The sequence below is a fragment of the Myodes glareolus genome, chromosome 16 (genome assembly GCF_982192425.1).
Source record: "Myodes glareolus chromosome 16, mMyoGla1.1, whole genome shotgun sequence".
NCBI classification, from domain to species: Eukaryota; Metazoa; Chordata; class Mammalia; order Rodentia; family Cricetidae; genus Myodes; species Myodes glareolus.
The window spans coordinates 56814641-56839832 of record NC_142041.1 but is presented as its reverse complement, the minus strand read 5'-3'; the positions used below and the strand labels follow the sequence as shown (position 1 = coordinate 56839832).

At 41.8% G+C, this 25192-nt stretch overlaps 1 protein-coding gene across 1 annotated transcript in view; it reads left to right on the top strand.

Moving 5' to 3' along the window:
* Cpa6 (carboxypeptidase A6) overlaps nucleotides 1–25192 on the top strand; it is a 316273-nt gene that overhangs the window by 182740 nt on the left and 108341 nt on the right. Inside the window, exons 3-6 of the mRNA XM_048420468.3 lie at nucleotides 9815–9939; nucleotides 14835–14949; nucleotides 17336–17437; nucleotides 20343–20447. Coding sequence (XP_048276425.3) covers nucleotides 9815–9939; nucleotides 14835–14949; nucleotides 17336–17437; nucleotides 20343–20447 — 447 coding nt within the window. The remainder of the gene's footprint in view (nucleotides 1–9814; nucleotides 9940–14834; nucleotides 14950–17335; nucleotides 17438–20342; nucleotides 20448–25192) is intronic.

The window sequence follows — 25192 nt, the reverse complement described above, 5'->3', positions numbered from 1 at the left end:
GGCCAGCCACCTCCCCAAATAAGATAAAACTGCATGTATCTTCCCTCTGTAGACTAATCACATTGTGTGTGGTATTGGCTTGATTCTCAAGGGCAGAGCTGCATCTTACTAATCTTAAAAGCTCCACGCTTAGCTCATAACAGAGATTCCACCGGCTTTCAGTCAGCAGGGAATGAACGTGTGGCAGTTACCATAGCTGTGACCTTTGAGAGTCAGCCTGTGCTCACAGGCTGCTGTGAGGCAGAGTGATCTCTGAGTCCTTGGAACTGAACACAGAGTGATCATCCAGGTTCTTTGTCATCCAGCCCTCACTGACTTCCGTAGCCACTCAGTGTGTGTGGGGAAAACGGGGTGGTGATTTTCATTTCATCATCATTGTTTTAGGAAAAAGAAGCAAGTGTTTCAGTAAAGGGGCTGCAATTAATTTTTTAAAAACTGAATCATTATCTTATTCATACCTTATTCATCAGCAGCAACCTATCAGCCAATAACAACTGTTTGTTGAGAGGGGATACTTATGTTAAATCATTCATACATATGCAGACTTCTTTCTGACTTTGAGGTAAAGGAAGGAAGCATGAGTAAATCTGAGAGATATTCTTTTAAGGAATGTAAACTTTTATACTCCCTAGAGTACATCAAACCTGGCATAATTGCAGAGTTGAAGGGTTACTAGTAAATCATGTATTTCAACAACTTCATTATTGATAATTAATAAAATCAAGGCTCAGAGATGTGAATTATCAAAGTTTAAATAGACTCAGCCAGGAAGTAACCATCTTTTGTTCCCCAGAAGGGATTTTTTTTCATTAAACTAGAGATAAGTTTTGTTTGATTTCTTTGGTTACATAGAAGAATTCATAAGGCAGCATCTGAAAGATGAAATGCATAACAAAATCCAAAGTGCTTTTATTATTAAAGTCCAGAATGGACCCAGAATTTTAAATGTAATTATATTATCATACTATTGTTTAGAATACCAAATGAAATGCTTTTGAATGTGGTGATCAAATGTCCTGAACATGTCCTTACTGATAAAAATCATAAATCATCAAAAGAAAATAGAGGGAAACCTTGGTTGCATGCTGAGACACAGCCCAGGGCTCTTCTTTTTACAGGAGTTTCCTATGGCCATCTCTGGTTACGCCATTCATTCCTTTACAGAATCAGACTAAAAAATGTCAGTGTGTTCTTGGGTTCAGGGTTTTGTCTTGGGTTTGTGTTGTTGCTTTGTTACTGTTTGTCTTTGTTTTTAATATGAGGTCTCACTGTTGTAGCCTAGATTAGCCTGGAATTCGTGAGTGCTGAGATTAAAGGCATGTGCCACGACTCCCAGCTATGGGTATAGGGTTCTATGAAGCCAGCAAAGGATAGCAGACTATTAGCGCCTTCTTCTATTAAATTTGTGAGTGTCAGCTAAGTTCTTAGAATCTTTAGTGAAAAAGTTGGGGACTTTTTTTAGTAGTTGTAAATATTCAAATATTTACTTACAGGGCAGAAATTAAGGAGGAACTGGATTATTTCCATGAAAGAGTAAAGCTCTGTGGAAATAGCAGAAAATACAGAGTGACGACTCTGTCGTAACTGTTAAGTCTTTCTAGGTGGAGTCATGCGGTTCTATATTTTCATCCCGTAAACCCAAATGCCATAGCTCCCAAGTCACCTCCAAGACCCTGTGACCTCTAATGCTGCTCACCTGACAGCCGTTAGTCAGCACATGGCCTAAGTACGTCAGTGATTATCTTATCTTTAGAAAGGGAAAAGCCAGTCTGGTCACCGCACAGTGTTCTTCTGGAGAACATAAACCTTTAAAAAAAAGTCTGCACTGTGTACACCAAGAAAGATGAACAAGAACATAGCTAGCTCGCCTAAACATTAACCAAAGTAAAAAATGATTATCTGAACCAGAACAATGACAAGCACGTGCTTGGCTACCTGAAAATAATCCCACTTCTCTGCCCCACTTTATAGCTCCCATCTGCTAGATAAAATTAAGATATTAGATGACAAAATTAATCCCCTCGCTCAGAAGCATTCCAGGGCAAACAAAAGACCCGCTTCCCTTAAACTTTACACAAGATCACCCCAAGGCCACTCAAGATCCTGCAACTTCCCTGTTGGTGAGTGAGTCCTCATGGGGCTGGGTGAGTTACCAATAGCAGTGGGCAGTTCTGCAGACACCCCACACCTTGTAGGTTGCCTCATCCATACACACCCACTTCCCTTCTGCTTTCTGACATAATTTAAAAAAAAAAATAATGTCCCTGTATTGACATGCTTCCTGCATCTCAACCCTCAGAGCTGTGAGCCAAAATAAGCTTTCACTTATAAACTGCAGTCTCAAATATTATGATATAACAAATAAAAATAGCCCAAGCCAGGCCCCAACTAATAAAAGTTGTTATTTTAACGATCAGTTGCTTCTTAATATGTCATCTTTTTCTTTAATAAAATTTAGGAATTTTATTAAAGAATTTAGGAAGATTTAGTTTCTGGAGTGTGTAGGGGGGTGACTGGGATCACTGAAGCTGTTGCAGGGGAGTACAAATTGCTGCTCTGCTTAGAGAAAAAAGATAAAGGGAAAAGTAAAATTAGTGGAATTCCAATCACTTTCAACATGTCTTTGGCTCATAGATCATAATCCCTGGCCAAGTTTCCCATTCAGCAGCCAGAGTGTGTTAAAATGCCATAATAAGCACAACAAGGACAGTAACATAGTCACACTCACTCACACACACTCACTCACATATACTCACACACATGCACACTCACACATATATACACACATACACACAGACGCACACTCACATACACACTTTCACACATAAATACACACATACACATACATACACACACGTGCACACACACATACACACAGACTCATACACACTAACTTGCACATACATACACATACACACAGACTCACACTCACTCACACATACATACACATTCACACATACATACACACACTCACACATACACACATGCATACACACAGACTCACACACACTCACTCACACATACATACACACATATATACATAGACACACACATACACACAGACTCACACACACACACATGCACTCACACATACACTTACACATACATTCACACATACACAAACATACGCACATACACACAGACTCACTCATACACACTCACTCACACACATACACACTCACACATACACATGCACACACACTCACACATACATACACATATACGCATAAACTCACACACACATACACACAAACTCACAATCACTCACACATACATACACACATACACATGCACACATTCACACACACACACACACACACACACACCTTATGTGTTTCCTTTACTCTATAACTGACTGTCATCAGTAAAGAATGCTTCCATACTATGACCTAAGAAGTGTCATAGTCTATGAATATACCCAAATACTAACAATATCAAAAGCAAAGATTTATGAGTTCATTCGTGGGAGATGTGGATAAAATGAGTGGATCACTTTCTCAATTTCTTGGTAAGGTAGAGAAATTTTAAGGATAGCTTATAGTGGAATGAAAATACAGCAGTGTGTGGGGTTAGATATGAATTATAATACAGTATATGTGTATATTAAATTCACAAAGAATGAATAAATATATATGTGAATAATTATATCTACATGTATGTATGTGTGTATGTACATACCTTACAGAGAAAATAGATGTGTTAATCCTATCTACAATAAATGTATTTAGTGTCTATTAAATACCAGCCCTGAGCTACATACTGGGGAGATAACAGTGAGAGGGCAAGGTGCCACAATCTCCACTCTTACAGAGATAATGGGAAAAACAGCACTTGTGTAACAAATTTAGTGGGTTAGATGGGAGCCCTCAAAAAGACATAAACTGCATAATTCCCAATTACATTCTCAATACCTATTCTTTATCCACAGATAAGTGTAGCTCTATCCCCTCACCAAAGAAGTCTTTTACAACACTCAGAGCCCATTACAGAAGGCCACACTTGTCAAAATGCAGAGAACTGCTGTAAGCTAGCCAGTCCCAGCTGATTCATTGACAACATAATCCCGGACCTAAGGCTCAGGGAATATCATAGGAAATGGACCAGAACACGATGTCTGCAGAGAGACAGTGCCTTATATATATATATATATATATATATATATATATATATATATATATATATATATATATATGACAGACTACACTCAGAACATCCCCCAAATACGATCACCTAAACAGGGCCTTAGAAACAGCACTCCTAACTGACATGCCAATGTATATGGGGGAATTCCCACAAGGCTTCAGCTTAGAAGAAGAGCTACAGGCAATTAATGGTTTGTAAAAGAGGGACAATCAGTCCTCTCTGACTAGCCAGTCCCAAGAAGCGAGCCCTAAGCCCATATGAGCAATACTAAATGATCTTAGCAGTTTATGTTTATAAAATGTGTGTGAGTATGTATGTGTGTGCTTATATGTGTGTGCATGTGTATACATTTATGTCTCCGTGTGTGCATGTTTGTGCAAGTATGTGTGTGTGCATGTTCGTGCAAGTAAGATGTATTTATGTGTATTCGTGTATGCCTGCATGTATGTGTACATGTATGTGTATAACAATTATAATTAAAGAATAAGAGTTCGTGCATTTGAGGAGTAGAAGAGGTATGAGAGGAAGCAGAGAGAAGAAGAGAACATGTAAATACATTCTCATATATGAAATTCTCAATTAAAAAGGTATATCTAAGTCCTAACTGAAGCCTGACAATGTGATCAGGGATATTTGAGGCTCTCAAGAAGAGATGACTCTGGATTACCCAGATGGCTCAAAGTTCAGAGACAAATATCCTCAGAAGAAAAGATGACCCACATCAGAAGCCCATGTGGAAACATAAGCAGAGATTGAGGTGGCACCTTCATAGACAAGGAATGCCCAAAGCCACCAGAAGCTGGAACTGGCCAGCAAGGATGCTGCCCAGAGATTTCAGAGGAAGCACAGTCCTGCCAATACTGTAATATTGACACAAAGAATAGCTTAATTTTAAGCTACCCAGTTTTTGAAACTTATTAATGCAGCTCTGGGAAGTGAGTATAAGAATCATGCAAATGAAATACAATGAAAACTTGTTGACTATGAAAGAAACAGATCCCACAAAAGCAGATATCAAAGGTGCTTGATCTAAACTTGGCCGTCAAAGAAGCTCCTCAGGAGACAGTAGGAAAAAATTCTAAAAGAAGATTCAAGAATGATAAACGGGGAAAGACCAAAAAAGACAATTTAAAGAGTAAACAGGGAAAGGCTCTCCAGTATATCAAATTAATATGATTATGCAAATTAAATCAAATACTAACCAAACACGGAGATGGTCGCGAGTTTTCTCACTAACCTTTCCAGTGGGAGCTTGAGCGCTAACTTGGTGTATAAAGTGTTTACTCTACAAGGTTGTGAACATGGGTCTCCGTTCTGCCAGTGAGGAAGATAGAGGGTTGGGGCTTGCTGAAGACTGGAAGATCCCCGGGTTGTCCTGCCAGCCAATCTAGCTGACCACTGAGCTCCAAGTTCAGTGTGAGACCCGTCTCAAAAAAATACAGTTTGAAGGGCTAGAGAGATGGCTTGCTGGTTAGGAGCACTTTCTGCTGTTGCAAAGGATGTATTTGGTTCCCAACACCCATGTAAGACAGCTTACAACCACATATACCTCCAGCTTTGAGGGATCTGATACCCTATTACAGACTTTGCAGGCACCCACACATGTGCCTTCTACTCTTACACGCATTCACACACACATACACACACTTCCTGTGAAATGCAAGTACTCTGAATAGCTAACAGTTTTTCGGAAGAAAAATTAGAATAAATACAGTAAATCAGGGCAGTCTTTTTCCACACCTCTGTGCTATTTTGGAAAGCTGGGAGCCAGGCAATCTGTCACAAGTTGAAGGGACATGGTAAATGCTTACCATACACACACACACACACACACGTCTCACCCTGAGGTTGTAGGATGAGAGCCTAGTGACACCTGGACCAGGTGTGTAATCACCCAGAGGACTAACAGGTGGAACAGTTCTCCTAGAGTCCAGGCTAAGAAGCAAAACAGTAGAGGGGCCAGGAAAGCCATGGAGCTAGAGTCAGACTAAGTTAGAATAATTTTATTTTAAATCATTTATCTTTTTTCTTATTTTTTCAAAGTTTATTAAATTATGAAAGTTTCCATTTCCGCCCCTCCTCCCAACACCCTCCCACTCCCCCCTCCCCTTCCTCCTCCCTCTCCATCCCTAAGAGCAGTCAGGGCTTCCAGCCCTGTCGGAAGTACAAGTTCCTCCCCACTCCCTCCAGGTCCAGGAAGGTGAGCATCCAAACAGACTGGCTCCCAAAAATCCAGTATATGCAGAGGAAACAAGTCCCAGTGTCATTGTCAGTGGCTATTCAGAAAGGCTCTGGTCCACATGAATGCCTGATGGCATCAAGCACAATTTTGAGCATTCTACATGTATGGATTCATTTTTACCTCAAACATATATATGAAAAATACGACCATTAGCGATCCCATTCTATAAGTTGGGGGAATAATACAGAGAGCGTTGGGATAAATCGCTATGGTTTGGTCTTCACACCCAGGTGGCCAAGCACTAAACTTCATCCTTAAAATCGCTGCATTTTTCTACAATCTTTCCAATTTCCATTACAACAGAAATAGCAATGACTTCCATTATTAAACACTCTTTATCAGGGGGATTAGTTCATCAGCTTGATTTCGCCAGCAAAGAATGTAAGAGCCAGGAGGTTAGGGAGTTTGCCCAGGTCACACACGCACTGGGAGCTTGAACTCGCTCCTGTGGAGTCCGACTTCAGAACCATCACTCTGGAGACTCCACCTCTGCCTTAGCCACCATCTTGATTGTTTGTCTTTCTTCCCACCCTGAACCCTTCCATCCATCTCTGCATTCAGCTCTCCCTGAACAAGGGAGCAGTTCCGTGCTGTTCTTCATCCTAACTGGAAACCTCAAATAGAGCTTTGTGGAACTACATTCCACTTCTCACTTCTCAAATAGCAGTGATAACACGTCTGTTGCTTAACTCTTCTGCCTGTATTAAACGCACATATTAATGGGGTTTGGTGTGGATGTATCAAACAGGCACTGATCAAGGTAGAATGAGTAGCATTTCCCTCTTCAGTTTAGGTTTGGAGCCCTTCACTTCTCTCCTAGATCTTCATAAAGTATGGACTAGGTAGTGCAATGCATGACTCAGCCTCACTTTACCACTCCCCAAACTCTTCTTAATCTCTAATATTCACTATTTCACATTTAGGTTGACATTGTTAACTTTCACATACATAGCTTGCTTCATTTAACACAGTATCTTTATTTCCATTCATTCTGCTGCAAATAACCAAGTTCCTTCTTCTTTCTGGCTAATTAGCATCCCATTGTGTGTGTATGGGACATCTTTTCCACCCCCTCTGTTGATGAGACTCAGTGTCGACTCTATACATTAGCTGCTGTGACCATGTTGTGGTGAGCATGGGGACACAGGCATCTCTGTTATGCTGATGTCATTTCCTTTGCATGGGAACCATTCATTGGCCTTCTGTGTTTCCCCTTTCAGGAAGCATCTATTCGATCATTTGCCCAGCCTTTAACTGTGTTGTTTCTTTTACCGCAGGGACTGGTGTTAAGCTTTTGGGTTTCATATATATTTTAGAATGTAAACTTAGGCAGCTCTCGTGGAAATCACTGTGGAAGTTCCAGAAAATAAAACTACAACCAGACCTCCCAAATGATCAGCTATACCACTTCTGCATACATGCCCAAAAGACTCCACAGCAACACACCACAGAGACCGCTACTCACAGCAGCTAAGAAGTGGGGTCAGGCTAGAAACTCATCAACAAATGAATGGGCAAGAAAATGTGTCACATAAACACAGTACAAATTTCTCATAATAAAATTAAAATGAGTTTTCATAGATAAAAATGAAATCATGGCACATAGGAAAATTAGTGGAGCTGAGGATCATTATTTTAAGAGGAGTAAACCAGATTCAGAAAGGAAAACACTACATGCTATCACATAAAAAAAACTATAGGTGTATGTATTTGTGTGTGTGTGTGTGCATGCACATGTGCACGTGTGTGTGTGTGTGTGTGTGTGTGTGTGTGTGTGTGTGTGTAGGTACTCAGAGTACAAGGGGGATCATGAGAGAGGAAAAAGGCCTCTTGTGGAGGGGTTGGTGGGGAATAGAACACATGTAATATGGAAACAGAGGGACAACTATTTGGGGAAAGGATGAGGACCAGAAGAACAAGCAGGGGATTCAAGGATGATAGTATGGAAAGGGACCGAATGAGGACAAAGTATAATGACATGTAGGAAAGCGTCTTCTACAATGAAGTCTTGTGTGCTAACTTAAAAAAAATTAAAGAAGCAAAAACTGCCACTGAATTTTATATGTTCTGGAATCTTATAAATTCATTGTAGCCAGATCCTGATTCCTGATTTTATACATTATATTTTGTTTATTACCCATTAGTGCAAATGCTTTCTGATCATCTAGAGATCTGTTGTTACTGTTGTTTCCTTATTTGTTTGTGACAGGGTCTATCCCAGGTTGCTCTCAAATTCATGGTCCTCCTGCCTCAGCCTCTCAAATGGCTGGAGTTACAGGTCTGGCCCACTGCTCTCAGTGATGTTAGTTAGCATTAGACTTTGCCTATAGTTTATTATTTCTCTGGTACTTTCCAATGTACAAGACACTCTTTATGGGATAGGGGTTCTATTTTAGCACATATCTAAAAAAAAATAGCATCTATAGACATATGTCCAGAGTGACAGCGAGTCTTATCATTTTGTGCACCTATAACTCTCCAGGCCTTGACAAAGTGGAGTTTCCTAGTATCTGCTGACAGCAAATGGTTAGTCTTATTACCAAATATCAAGTCCTGCCATGGGTTAAAGGCATGGCAAGTTTGGTTAAAGGATTCTAGTATACAAAGATGAGTGAAGGTACCAACGAGCCTCTTACAAAGGGCGGGAGCCAGCCTCAGTTAAGAACGAAACAAGAAAAAAAAATGAAGTTATGCATCAGCGTAAGGATTAAGAAATTCCTGGCAATCTTATGAGACATGGCTATGAGTTGAATTAGTAATTGTCAACTCTTTCGCTTCTGGAGACCTGTTCCTTGGGACAGTGTGACAAACCTAGCTGTGTCCTTGCCCAGGGCTAACAGATGGACAGAATGACCTCCCGGCAGCTCTGCCAGACCCACAGTTCTGTTTCCTCACAACCGTGGACTAGTTCATTAGCTGGCTCCGATTTGCCCTTTCCAGCTAAGTGGAGGGATCCGCTGCTTCAGAGAAAGCAGGTAGACTCTTTGTCCCCACAGTGGAAGCCTGTCTCTCTGTTTCTGCCCTTAAAAGCGGCGGGGAGGGCCACCAAATGCATGGACCACAATTTCATTAGGTGGCAGGAGAAAGGATGGTTTGTATCTTTCTCTTTCTCAAAGTTATTCAAATATTTATACAGTAAATGTGAAAGGAGAATTTTAAACCTTCGCCCCATTTTTTTTTTTTTTTTTTTTTTTTACCCTGTAACTTGAATGTGTTGTGAATTAAGACCAAACTCTGTGACGCTGATGAAGTTCAGGGCACAATTCAAGCCAGATCAGATGAGAGCTTAACCCTGGGGGTATAAGCATTGAATCTACTCCGCATGTGTGTGCCGTTACCATATTCAGACAAGACGATGCGCTTGCCATGGTGACACGGATTTTCCCACCTACACTACATATGAATTATAGGTTGGTTCCTGCACTATAGGTGGACCTGTGGCAGCCCAGCAGTATCTCCTGTGTGTCAGAGGGGACAGTCACCGATGTCCATATTCCCCAAAATGCTTCCAGAACCCTGTTAGCCTTCCTCCAGGAAGCCCGCATCCAGTACAAGTAAGCATTCTTTTTATTTGCTACAAGTTTTAGCCAACTGAATGGTGACTCTGTGTATCCAGGTTGTTTATCGAGAGCTTCAGAAAGTGTTTTTCATTGTGAGGCAGTAAAAGTGTGTATATTCATCTTTGAAGAACTTACTTGTCCAATAGAGAAAAGGAGTAACCACAAAGACATTATTTCACTGCTAACACTAAGTCATCAATGCCGACACAGTCATTTGCTGAATAAACAAAGAGGAGCCACCTGGCAATGCTAAAAAGACCAAACTGAAGGAAGAGAAGAGAAGAAATGGTTTTCTGCAGTAGCCTGCTTTGCAAAAGGAAGCATAAGACCTGGGATCTGACAGACGTGGAGGACAAGGCAAGCAAAGTAAGACTGCATGGAAGGCCAGCATCAGAATAAAAAGGCAGGCTAGGTGGCAGAGAGAACACGTGCAGAAGGAAGGAAGGTTACTTCCCGCAGTGGGAGGAGCCCAGACCACTGTGAGTGGTGCTGCCCCCTGGAGGACGTAAGCAAAACTCCCTGTCTTTGTGGCTGGAACCGCAAGAGCAGAAGACGGAAGTAGTCCAAACCGCAAGTGGAGATTTCCAAACAGTTTTCCAAGGGTAAAAGTACTCGGGTTCTCCACTCGGCTGGAGAGTAGAAAAGGGAGAAGTCAGAGGAGATCGCTAAGTTTTCCAGTTTGGAAAAGACTGAGCAGACAGGTGTGAAAACATGTACATACTCAGACGTTTCCAAGGGAAGGGTTGTAGCAGAAGAGAGTAAGTTGGGACGGTTATGAGAGTCGAGGAAGAAAAGAATGATTTCAGAGAGTCGGGTGTCCACAACTGCAGTGAGACATAACAAGAAAGGGGCTAATAGAAGTTATGGTGCTGACATACATGGAGGGATTCAGTTGTGAGGAACAGAAGACCAGAAGGTGAAGGGAAGGCGAGGCCCACAGATGTCACCTCCTAGCAGTTACAATAAGGGGGGAGCAGAGGGCAAGGAGTGACCTCCAAGATATACAGCATCAATGTTCACTCTAAAGACTTGAGATCTGAGCCAGAAGGAGAAACTTGGCATGCCTATAGGCTGCAGGAAGGACCTTTAAGGAGGAAGGAGACCCTGGAGATGCTAGACAGAAGGTTCAAACAGTAGGAAACAGACTTCATCTCCTAACAAGGAAGGAGTAAATGTGGCTCGATTTCAGATAATAGAGTCAGCCACCACCATGTATGCATATAATACCAGTACTCTGGAGGCTGAGGCAGGAGGATTACAAATTCTAATGCAACCTGGGGGTACGTAGTGAGTTCTAGGCCAGTTTGAGTCACAAAGCAAGATCTAGTTCCCCCACAAGCCCCCCCTGCCCAAGAAGAAATGGTGGAGGGGCAAATCCATAACGTGAAAGAAAACTCACCTGGTGGTTTTCTAAAGTAAGAAACAACATTAGTTATAAGATGTGAAGAAGCAGATTCTAGAAGACGTTGTCAAGAGAAAAACAGAAGTAAGAACCAACAGACTGCCTGCTGTCGAGAAGAGGTTGGTGGCTTGGTAGATGGAAACACGGAAAGGTTGGTGTGGTAAGGAAGGGGAGAATCCCGGAGAAATACCTGTTCAAGGGTTTCTCAGGGGTATCCAGTCTGATAAAGATTGGGGAGATTCTAGGGGAAATTGTGGGAGAACATGGAAGAATGATAGAAGGTAAGAAGGTCTTTCTATCAGAAACAACCATAGCGTGCCTGAGGGGAGAGGACAAGAAAGGGGGGGCGTTCTGATAAAATGGAGGTTCGACGTGGGCTAAGTTATAAATCCTGGAAGAGAAAGTTCAAGGCTGGTGACAGGGACCAGGGACATCCCTGGTCACACAAACAGGAAAATACCACAGCTGTTAAAGCACGACCTCCTCTTGGTAGAAAGGCCTCTGTCGGTGCTTCTAGACTAGCAATGCAGCTGGGCAGAAAACCACCGTTCATATCAGTCACACTCCCATCCCTTCTGCGACATGGAAGGCGTGCTTTGATACTCCGGATGCCTAGCGGGAAAGAGCTCGGTAATTACATCCATAGGTGCACGGTAACAACTCTCATGCTTCATTAATTATTGTTCAGTAGAAAAGAACATACCAAGGAGTTTAACAAGTCTCTATTTTCTGCCATTAACTAGAGTTCATGTGGGACTGATATAGAAAAAAAATTCTCGCCCTTTGTGTCGCAGTGAATAGAGGGGGGAAAGAAGTGTTTCAGATCAGTTGTTTCCTCACGAAGAACAATCACTTAAAATTACTCATTTTGTTAGTCCCAAGATAATAACACATAAGAGTCAATTAAATCCTGTAGGCAAAGTAGGTAGAGATCATTTTAATTGACTTTTATTATTGCAGCCTGGGGTATTTTCAAAAGATTATCATTTACTCTGTACAAGTGTACAGAATGCATCGCCATAGTGATCCGTAAAGCAGAAGTGAGGTGATTCATTGTTTCTGACCCCTGGGTGGTCAACCCTCTCAACGAGATGACTCATTCTGCCATTTTAAAAAGACGTTTTATAAATACCTGTAAAAATTGCCAGGGAAATTTCCATTTTGAGAGCCTTCCCCTTGTCTGGGAACTGTGGGGAGGGGGTAGGTTTTGCATTAAGTAATGACATCATTGGCAAAGATTCTAATAGTTCTTGTCACCATTATAGAGAAGTGCCAGGCTGAGATAAGAATCACAACCAGGACCAGCCAGATGGCTCAATGGTTAAAGAAGTCTGCTGCCTTGCCTAACAACCTATGCTAAAGCCCCAGAACCCCCGTGGTGGAAAAAAAGAACAACTACCTCAAGTTGACCTTTGACCTAAACACACACACACACACACCATGGCATACACTCATCCACACAAATGCACACAAATGGATAAATGTAATAAGAAAATCACAATCAGCTATAAAAACTAAGAAAATGCAATGGTTTAGAGACATCATTTTAGGAACCAGCTGATTTCCACTCAACTATTTGACAAGCAAATGGGGCTGGGCTTCCATGTTACAACTGTCTCTAATTTAAGATGGCCTCTTAAAGCCTGTATTAGATACAGTCTAAGAGACTACAGAGGCCTGTATCAGTTTGCTGAGGTTACCATAACAAGGAACCCCACCCCCAAGAGCCTTTCAAGTTGGACATTCCGAAGGATGTTCTAATGGAGTATACTGGATAAAGCAGATATCTACCCTTCATTTATAGGACAGAAAGGTAGTCCACAGCAGGCAACCAGACCTGGAGTTTGTCTGCAGCCTTGGAATATTGATAGTCTGTTACCATATCTCTCCTAAGCAAACCCATCTCTTTCTTGTCTATCCAAGTTCTCTCTAAGAACCCAAAAACAAGGAACCTTAGACATTAGCATAACTCTTACTGGCTCCTCAAATCTGCCTCAGCTATAATGCAGTCATTTAGGCCATGCACCTAATCACCATAATTTCTTATCTTGGGAAGAAAACAACTTCCAATAGTGAAGACGCTGGGCTTGATGAGTTACGTGTACTCCCAGTTTTGAGTTACCGGAGGTCTCTACCAAGAAAATTGAGGACTCTTCTGCCTCCTGACCTCTTCTGATGTTTCCAACTGCAAAATTCAAAAGTAAGAGGAAAGGAATAAGTCAGTAATTCATTTCTGTTTAGGTGTTCAATCTGTAGTGGGGACTCAGAAAAAAAAAAAAAAAGCCAGTCAGTCCTCAGTGCCTGGTGCCTAAGTAAATTGTCTTTGTCAGGGACCAAAAAGTATATATTCAGTACATGGTAATTCTTTTCATTAAGTGACTTACATAGATTAGCCTAAATGTCACTTAGATGCTACCACCACGTGCTCTTTAATAGAATTTACCCCATAAACAACAGGTTCTTTTTTGAAAATAAAATATAAGATCAAAGCTTTTAAGCCACCTGCCATAGTGAGAGCCCTCACCAAAGGTCTCTCTAACATCTGGAAATACTGCAGGTGAACATAGTCTCTCCATGTCATTCTAGTGAGTGGTGGCCCGTAGTACTGTTAGGGCATGCTCGATGTCACAACCTGGGCGGTTCTGCCTGAAGCTGGTTCCACCACAGCAATGGGCCTGCCATCCCTGGGCTGGCCTCTGCCCTCAACTTCCAAACACATCCAGTTTTTAGAACACAGCTTCTCTTCCATGGGATTCTTAGTACTGTGGGACAGCGAGGGAGCTTTCCCGCCTCTGTATTTGTCAGCTTCCTCTTGAGAACTAAAGCTCCTTCCTTCCTTTCTCTGGCCTAGATCCAGGCTTCTGGGTGATGGCTTGTGAACAGAGAGGATTTGGAAAAGAAGGTGTGGAAGAGGAGTCCAGAGCAGCCGTGGCTCTATTTTCACTGTGCCACGCTGGACTTGAGGTCACACGATGAGAATCTGGATTCACATCCCAAGCTGATTCTGTCTCTGCATCCTCACTGGATGACACTGACTGATTCTCAACCCTATTGAGTCTCAGACTCCTCGTTTATAAAGTGGAAATAATAGAAGCCAACACAGGGGTTGCTACTGAGGACCAGCACAGTGGCTGACCCCTGGCAAGCACTCAGTCAGTTCAGGTGTGCACAGCTGCAGGGTTATAGATGTTCACTCCGTGATAGCTGTTATTATAGCACTGCTATTATTTAGAGACGCCTGACTATAATTTTACACTTTAGATTCATTATAACGATTTTTAAACAGTTTTTATTTCCTGGAAAAGAGCATTTTCTCAACATTCGGTACCTTTAGAAATGCCACTCTGCGGTCTTTGCTTTCTTCTTGCCATAGAATGCTGGGACACTTCCGCGCTGGTTCATTCTGTGTGTGGTTCTCTCTTGGCATTGCCTGGTTTTTGCATGCTCTTGGCTAACTTTCTTGCCATGTCTACTATTTCAAATCCAGGGTCCTCATAGAAGATCTTCAGAAAGCTGTGGAAAATGAAAAGAGCTCACAAACCCAGAGAAACAGAAGGTCCCTGTCTGAATACAACTATGAGGTCTATCACTCCTTAGAAGACGTATGTAACCAAAGAACCTTGCTGTTCTTGTTGTTGTTGCTATTGTTTTCAAGTTCACCTTTGTCGTTTTGGTATAAGGATTAGAGAGAATTGTGAAAACAGAGATCCAGGCTCTGAGAAGAACAGACAGAATACCATACAGTTTGAGCCCCTTGGCTCACACATCTCTTCCTTGGTCCTTTTACTGCTAAATAAAAAGTATCAAAATAACAGGCCAGAGAGGTGTCTCAGCTGAGAAAAGCATATGATGCCCTTGCAGAGGACCCTGGTTTATTTGGGTCTCAGCACCTACATGGTAGCCCACAACCGCCTGTAACTCCGGTTCCAGGGAGTCTGATGCCCTCTCTGTCTACCCCCCAAAGATGGCTCTTGGCATCGAGTGCACACACACACACACACACACACACACACACACACACACATACACACACAGGCAAAACACAAGTAAAAATTACTTTCATAAAAAAATTGCAAAATAATTTGCATCTTACTTTCTTCACCCAAATAAACCCCACAAAGGACATGGAAAATACACAGACATTGAGGTAATTGGTGTTAAAATCAGGGCTATAAAGACATTAACTAAAGGCCATGGAAGGAACATAGCTGGCCAGAGTTCAAGGGCAGTTCATTGGCTGAGGGACACAGTAGATTTTCATACTAGTCTTGCATCCTTGCAAATTTCAGACCTCCCAACGCCAGCCTGCATCAATGGCAACTCTGGACCACTACCCTTACTGTCATTTAATCCACGTGGAAAACTCACCATAATCTTGTCCTCACTGCCGCACACAAATTTAGTCTTTACCTGATGACTTACTACTCTTCACATGCTAGCTAAGACAAGCAAGACATTCTTTCTCTTCTGTTGGGCTACACAGAAGCCTCTGTTCCCCAAATCCCAGTGTATCCCAGTGCCTCTGGCATACAGATGCAACACCATTCACAGGTTACATATAACTTTGAATTAATAAGCTGTGTATGTTCTGTGAGGGTCAAGTGTTTACTATGTTCGCTATTATTTCCCAAATGCAGGCAAAGAGAGTCCTCCAAATAGAGAAATTGTTGGCAGAATAAAAAGATATATATTTTTCCATGTTTCCTCTACACTGAATAAAGAAATTCTGTACACAAAATTAATGATATTCTACTATATTATTAAGAGTATTTTTCATTCTGTTGAGGATAATTCTCCTTTCAAAATTCCTTTTGCATATTTTCATGTCTCAACATAATTTTTAGAAGCTTGAAATTGAAAGCAATAAAAGGTTTCAGATAAGTTGACACATTGAAGCATATTAACACACCCTAGAAAAAAGTCAAATTTCAAAAATTGATGTAGCTATATATGTGTGTGTGTGTGTGCATGAATATACACACACATACATGAATACCTCCAGTTTGTTCGATTATATAAGAATAAAGGGGAAATATGAGTACTCCTTAAAATATATTTACATATTCTTTCAGCACAGACCCTCTCACAGCAAGGAACAGTGGGGCACTTCCATGTGACTTCTTTGTTGCTTGCGGGACTTTTAAGTCAGAAATGTCACCCGTCTTTCTCAGCACCTTATCTATTCATCTCAAATATACTTTCTTCTGATGACAGATAAGTGTGCGTGAATGGACTGATGCAAATATGCGCTCCTCGGGAGGGACCATGCAGAATATGCCTTCCAGTGGCTCAGCAGAGTAACCTTAAATGTGGCAAATGTCCTCTTCTCCCGGTAGCTTCTGTTCTGTCCCAAACAACAATATATGAGACTTTAATGGCTCTCATTAGTAGTTTGGAGGGTTTATCAGAAGCTGATCTATTTTTTTTCCTTTCTTTCTTTTCCTCTTTAATACCTGTGGAGAAATGGAAATAAATTTGTATTTTTCAAAAAGAAGTCATGTTGGGCGGTGGTGGCGCACGCCTTGAATCCCAGCACTCAGGAGGCAGAGGCGGGTAGGTCTTTGTGAGTTCAAGGCCAGCCTGGTCTACAGAGTGAGTTCCTGGACAGGCTCCAAAGCTGCAGAGCAACCCTGTCTCAAGGTGGGGTGGGGGGAGGCTTAATTAATTAATTAATTAAAAGCAGCGAGAGCACATCAGTCAGTTTTCTGTCAGACACTTCCATGACGATTAGTGAAACAGTAGCTGAAGGTCTCTCTTAAAGAAGGAGCAGCAGAAGACCTGAACTACTGGCTGCCAGTAGGAAAAGTAGGTTGCCATTTTAGGTATCCTAAAGAAAGCTAAACGCAGACAGTGGGGTTTTCCTTCCTGTTTATAATCCCTGTAGGTTCTTTGAATTTTGGAAGCCACCATTGTCTTTTGTCGCTTTGTGCTCTCGAAGAGTCCCTGTACCATGAGGTACGGTGATGCATTTTCCTTCTCTGCCTGCAGATTCAGAACTGGATGCACCATCTGAACCAAACTCAACCACGCCTCGTTCGGGTGTTCTCCATCGGGAGATCGTATGAAGGAAGACCTCTCTTTATTCTACAGGTGAAAAGAATAAAATGGTCACACAAAATATGTATCTTCTTCACTTTAACTTGTGGGAGAAAAGGAATATATCATCATCTTGCTGACCTAAGGGAAATCGCCTTAGATTTTTGAGCCAGGTTTAATCGTGGTCTTGAATTTTCCACGTGATATTGTTTCTGAGATGCAAATGCTAGACTCTCCACTCCAACTCCCCTAAAATCCTCTTGGGGCTCGGTGCTGACCCCATCTCCACTGGCCAGCCATTCCTCCAGGTTCATCCCCTGGCTTCTCTTTCCCTGTCCTCTCCTAAGCTTCTGGCCATTCCCATTCTTCTCTTAGCTCTGTTTTCACTCTACAAACTCCATCCAATGGAGCTAGAAAACATGATTTTGAGTGAGGTAACCCAGACCCAGAAAGACAATTATCACATGTACTCACTCATAGGTGGTGGTTTTTAAACATAAAGCAAAGAAACCAGCCCACAAATCACAATCCCAGAGAACCTAGACAACAATGAAGCCCCTAAGAGAGACATACATAGATCTAAGTAACATGGGAAGTAGAAAAAGAAAAGATCTCCTAAGTAAATTGGGAGCATAGGGACCATGGGAGAGAGTTGAAGTGGGGGAAGGGGAGGGAGGAGAGCAGAGAAAAATGTAGAGCTCAATAAGAATAAAAAGAAAAAAAAACTTCAACCAAATGGTCACATCTGACCCATAGTTAAAATCATCCTAGATCTTTCTATCAAGTTCGTAGAGTTTTAAATTCATCCCGGACAAATTCTCCTAGATGGTCACAAAAACTCCCAAGACTTGTCATGACAACACCATCTTCCCAGCTTGGAATCAAGTCTCCCTAAATTCCTCTTCTATATGTAATCACTCACTTTCAATTTACCACCAAAAGTTTGGCAGTTCTTTGAGAGGTTTCTCACCCTCTTTGTCTTCACTGCTGTTTCCTGAATTTACCTCTGAATCCCTTCTCCCTGAACGATTTCAATAGTGACCTCAATGCTGAACTCCTGCTGTGGTCACTATCCTTGCCCCACTTATCCTTTAACATCCTCCACAGTTCTATCAGTGTGAACCCATCCTCCAGACCGCAGTGTGAATCCATCCTCCACAGTTCTATCAGTGTGAACCCATCCTCCAGACCGCAGTGTGAACCCATCCTCCACATTGCTGTCAGTGTAAACCTGTCCTCCACACTGCTGTCAGTGTGAACCCATCCTCCACAGTTCTATCAGTGTGAACCCATCCTCCAGACCGCAGTGTGAACCCATCCTCCACACTGCTGTCAGTGTGAACCCGTCCTCCACACTGCTGTCAGTGTGAACCCATCCTCCTCAGTGCTGTCAGTGTGAACCCATCCTCCACACCGCTGTCAGTGTGAACCCGTTCTCCACACCACTGAACCCACCCTCCACACCGCTGTCAGTGTGAACCCATCCTCCACACCGCTGTCAGTGTGAACCCATCCTCCACACCGCTGTCAGTGTGAACCCATCCTCCACAGTGCTGTCAGTGTGAACCCATCCTCCACACCGCTGTCAGTGTGAACCCATCCTCCATACCGCTGTCAGTGTGAACCCATCCTCCACACCGCTGTCAGTGTGAACCCATCCTCCACACCGCTGTCAGTGTGAACCCATCCTCCACACCGCTGTCAGTGTGAACCCACCCTCCACACTGCTGTCAGTGTGAACCCGTCTTCCACAAAGCTGTCAGTGTGAACTCATCCTATAACCTACACTGCTGTCAGTGTGAACCCATCCTCCACACTGCTATCAGTGTGAACCCATCTCCCACACTGCTGTCAGTGTGAACCCATCCTCCACACTGCTGTCAGTGTGAACCCATCCTCCACACAGCTGTCATTACCAACTTCCTAAAGCAAGCACATACATATGGGGAGAGGAGTGGGGCTGGAGGAAGAGGAAAGAAGGGAAGGGAGGGGAGGGAGATCCTAGACTACGAGGAGTAGCTTCATCCCTCCCAAACAGCACGGGGACCCCATTAGTTCCTACCTCTATTTAATTTCATTTGCTATTCCTTCTCAAATACAAAGTCCTCAGATTCTTTCGAGCTTCGTATGTCCTTCTGTAACTTGTTTTCCAAGCAAGCTTCCTGACTTGCATAAATATTCAAGCTTCCTTTCATTCCATACAAGAATTCAAGAAAAGATGCCACATTCTCACAGTAACAAATGGATATGCACAACCTGAAGTTGGATTGATTGTTCTAACATCTGCCCTTCTCACCAGCACAGACATCTCCTGTCTGTTCATCTCTGGATCTTCAGAGCTCAGACCGATGTCTGGCATGGAGAAGCACTTCCTGACATGCTAGTCAAGTGAATTAATAACCGAATGAAAGCAATCTCCTTGTGAATATATTGCCAAGTGCTGTCTATTAGTGCCTGGGTTAGAAACCAGGTTTAAAGTCATATTGACATGGTCAGGGTGAGTTGTAGTTGGCCCCTTGATCCCACAGATCACGTTTTATGTTTCTAGTTTGTGATGTTTGGCTATAATTTGCCTATAAAGCATGAGGCTTCAAAGAATACCTTAGGGCATTCTGGTGGGCACAGTGAGAGAAAAGGAGAAGAAATAGTGGGGGAGGAAATCTTGCTTTTCATTTAATAGTCATTATGATATTAAAACAAAACCGGTGTACTGCTTTGGGGACTGCCCTTTTCCTTCTGTATTTTTTAGTTCTTTGATTACATTAAGGCAAAAAATTATTGTTTCTACATAAGCAAGCCTGGACTTCCAAAGAAGACAGGAAATCTCTTCATCTTATTAATGTGCTACCTAAAAAACAAACCATAGTGAGGAATTAGCTGAGCCCTCATTAAATTATGCCGGTCAGTGGATCCAAAAATAAAAGCCTGAGTTGGTAACTATGAATCCTCTTGTTTTCAGCTGGGCAGAAAATCGCGAGCCTACAAAAGAGCCGTCTGGATAGACTGTGGCATTCATGCAAGAGAATGGATTGGTCCTGCCTTTTGTCAGTGGTTCGCAAGAGACGTAAGTGAGACCCTTTGCTAATCAGGAGTCCCATGGGTTTTTATTCTGCTCAAGAAATAAAGTGGGGATTGGAGAACAGCAATTCCTGATGGAATAACAATAATACCTTGATTCTTTGGGGTGCTTTCAGGTTTATGAAGCCCTCTACGGCCTTGGATCAACTTACATTCACCTCTGTCCTCCAAAGGTGGAGTCACTTACCCCAGTTTAAAAAGCTGGGTTAGGGAGGTGAAAGCGATTAACTCAGCTGATGTCTGCTTGTACCTGGCATGCATCAGACCCTGGATTTGATCCCCAATGCCACATAAACTGGGCATGGTGTTGCACATCTACAACCCTAGCATTTGGGAGGTTGAAGCAGGAGGACCCCGGGTTTAAGGTCATCCTCAAAGGCCATCCTCCGCTATGTAGAATGTTCAAGGTCAGCCTGTGCTACCTGATGCTCTAACTCGAAAAGCAAAGATGAAACCATCTGGGATCAGAGCTTTTATGAATCTGAGGCAAATTAGGAACCAGAAATTGCAGCGAATTAATAGTAAAAGTCTGAAAATGTAATTTACAGTGGTCTAGAGCAACTGTCCTGTTGCATTCAGCTAGGAAAGTTCTGTCGTTTTCTTCCCTTTCAAAATGACCTCACCTGTGCTGAAACAGCCAAGAGGTGACCAAATGGTTGACCATTCCCTCCTGCTCTAAACCTGCGATTTGGAGACCAAGAGATCTCTAGCATCTGTGACTGATCATTCTCAATGTCCGTTTTCAAGGTGACTCTGACAGCTGATGACTCATAAGGATTCTCATTTTCAAATGCTTTATTTGAATCTTGAACCCCTTGCTGGGTGGGCTGGCATTCCCAGAATGTAGTGACTTTCATTGTTAGGAGCTTTCTTAAATCTTGATTTATATGGGAGAGGGAAAATCTTGAGAGAAAGTCAATCACTACTAGAAACAAAAGTGAAGGGGCCTAAAGAATTGAAGGTTTGCTAGTCCTGTACTTACAGGAAGCCATTACGGATACAAAGGGACTTCAAATGCACTTCAGTCATATTTCACCATTTTATGTGGAGATTGTGACTTTGAGAGCTCTAATAGGCATTACAGAATATATTTCATATTTCACAAGTGTCCAGATGCACTAAATTTGCAACCTTTTTCTCTCTACCGTAACAAAACCTGTAAAAGTATCCTTAACTTTTAGATATTATAAAATAAGCAATATTAACTTTTCTGCTTCAAATTACTGAATAACCCACTTTCCTTGAAACCCCCATTCCCATTGAGACTGGTTTGGGGACAGGGGATACAGGACCGTCGAGATTTCAATAGGGTGAAGCTACCTTGCATTACTATACCATCTCCTTTGTACTAATTCTGTCCTTTTGTTAAATCCTTGGTGACAGGCAAGGTGGTGCCATTGTGTTGGATCAGGAGAATCATATAAGTGATGTCTTCCCAGAGAGACATCTGGGAGGCTGAATAAGTCCCCTTTCCTTACATTTTCCCCTGATCTGCCAGTCGTTTCTTGATATTGTCTCCCTTTCTTAGATGCATTTCCCTAAAACTCGATAATTTAAAACAACAGTCATTGATGTCTCTGTTTCTATGGGTCAACAATCTGGGTGAGCTCAGCTGGATGCCTCTGACTTGGGATCCCTCACTGAGCTGCAGTCGGGAGTTCACTTGGGGACTCAGTCATGAAGACGTGTGTATTAAAGGAGAGGATGTGCTTCTGAGCTCATTTATAGCCACTGAGGACCTTAGGTCTCTCACTGGCTGTCAACCCCCAATATCAGTTCCTTGCCTCATGAGTCTCTCACCCTAAGGTAGCTTGGAACAGGGACCTGGCTCCCCTCAGAACAAGTGGGAGAGAGGGGAAGAGAAAGGAGGGCCAAATTAGAAATGAGTCCCGTAGGAATCAAGTCTCAAAAGCAACCTCCCTTCACTTTGCCAAACTCTGTCCATTGGAAGGAGAGACACAAGGTCAAAGGCATCCTCAAGAGAAACAGATTACACAGGGTGTAAATGCCCAAAACGAGCATCACCAAGGCTCACAGTGGAGGCTGCCGACCACACCTTAGAGAGACTTTCCGCACAGACTTTCCGCACACCTACCACTGTAACACTTGATTCCTCCTCAGATGTGAACTAAGAGAAATTAAATCAACCCTGTGCTCTGAGAGAGCAGATCACATAGGATTCTGGGTGCACATGAGTTATACAACCGAGCTCTAAGTCTAAAGCTAACTAACCTGTGGATAATAATGCTATGTAACAGCCAGGGATGCTAGAAGGATTGAATAATGTCATACAAACAAAAGACCTGGAATGCTTGGCAACTAGAAAGCACTTTACGAAGTCAACTTATTATGACTTGATATCAGCAATTTAGGATTTTAGCCCACATAACAGAGAACAACTAAATGGAAAATCAGCAGGAATATAAAAGAGCTCAACACTCTTTTATTTTCAAGACAAGATGTAGTAGATGATTGTAAATCACCCAACAACCCCAGAATGCACATTCTTTAAAGTGCCTATGGGGTGTGTACTGAGAAATACCTAGGTTAAAAAAAAAATCAGACTGCAACAAACGTAAAAAGATTAATATCACCATAGCGAAACCAACCTAGAAACTGATCATAAACAATAGGAAGATTTCTAAAAATCTGAAAATTAAGAAAAGTTATAAATAATCCACAGATTAAGGAACAAATTTCAAGAGAAAAAATAAAGAATACATTGAACAGGATGCGAATGAAAACACAGCATCTCAAATTTGCAGGGCATCGCTAAAACAGTGCTAAATGAAAAACTTAAAGTACTGAATTCACGCATATTAAAGAAGGAAAGTCTCCAAACAATAAGTTTTTCTGTCAAGGACCCATGTATAGTGAGCAAAATGGTGGGAATAAATAAATGCCAAAGTAATCAGGAGAAAGGTAATAAAAATAGGAGCATAAATTGGAGTGATTGAATACAGAAAATTATAGGAGAAAAGTCAACAAAATAAGAAAAGATGACAAAATCCTCTTGCAATGGTTAATCTCAATTGTCAACTTGACAGAATCTAAAATCACCTGGGAGGGGCCTCTGGGCACGTCTGTGAGAGAGTATCTTGACTAAGTTGTTCAAAGATGAAGCCCTTCGTGAGACTGGGATCTTAGCTGTAGCTAAGAACGCAAACTGAGGGCTAGCATTCATCTCCCTCAGCTTCCTGGGTGTGGTTGCTCTGTAGCCAGCTGCCTCAGGATCCTGGTGCCATGCCTTCTCCACCATCACACCCTGGACCAATGATACCCCTCCCAAAATCCTTTACTCTTCAAATTGCTTTTGTCGGAGTATTTTATCATGGCAACAAAGAAGTAACTAGACATCTAGCAAGACAGAGAGAAATCAAGGCAAGTTACCAGGATTAGGATTGAAAAGAGGCATTCTGTAGACACAATAGAAACCAAAGAATAATGAAACCTGAGAATGATACCGTACATATGAACTTGACAATATAGAAAAATGGACAAATTAATTGCAAAACACAAACTGCCAAAACACACCTGCTATAAGATGGATTGTTTTGACTCTAACAGATTCATGGTTTACCGCAGTTCACCTCAGGGCCAGGGCTCTGATTCCAGTGGTTCTAGGAGTTAGTGCAGGACCGAGGTTCTGACTCCAGCAGCCTGAGTTCAGCTCTGGATCTGAGTTTATTTTTCCAGAGTCCTCCTATGAGATAGGGTTAAAATTGGTGAGAAGTCCATTCCAACAGGTGTGTAAAACATGATAAAGAAACATAAAGCATATGACACATGACCCATCCCAACATCCCTAGAATGGAACCCGAAACCACAGAGATGGCTAAAATAACTAATAATTCAGAATTTTACTTTTTAAAATAATTAATGGCCATATAAATGATTCAAACAGATGTATGAACTAGGAAAATCTGTCCAAGTCTCAACAAGACAGTCTCCAAGTGACTGAAACAAGTTTGAGGAGAAAAGATCAAAATTGAGGAAAATGAGATTGTAACACCAGAAATAGAATTTAATGAAAATGAAAGAAATGGTCAACCAAATAAAGAAAACTTATCACAAAACATCATCAATTGAAAAAATAATTCAGAAAGATATGCTACATAAAGGACAAATTAGAGACAATAATATACATAGATATATAATAGAGGAAATAAATAAACATGACCACTATTTCCAAAAAGTCTAGGACATGTAAAGGAGGCCAGACCTGACCCATGGTATAGAGGAAGGAGTGGAGATCAAGTCTAAAGAAATACAGAAACTATTCAGTAAAATAATAACAGATAAACTTTCAAACCTGGAGACAGAAGTAGGCATCCAGACACAAAAGCTTTTAAACTTCAAACAGACCTTACTAGAGAACTTTTTCATGAAATGTAATAGTCAAGATGTCAAGGATACAATACTAAAAGTGTTACAGAAAAAAAACCCTAACTCACACACAAAGGCATAAATAACAGAAAAAGCTCAAGTCTTTCATAGGAACACTAAGAAACAGAAAAGCATGGAACAATATATTTCGAGCTCTGAAGTAAAACTGAACCAAGAGTGTGGTAATCAGCAACGCAGCCTTTCAAACTGACTAAAAGGTCAGTATATTTCAAAAGAGACACAAATTAAGAAATGCATGATAACTGAGCAAACCCTGCAAAAAAATTCATTTAGAACTATTATACAGGGAAGAAGAAAGTTTCCTCTACAAGAACACATATATTC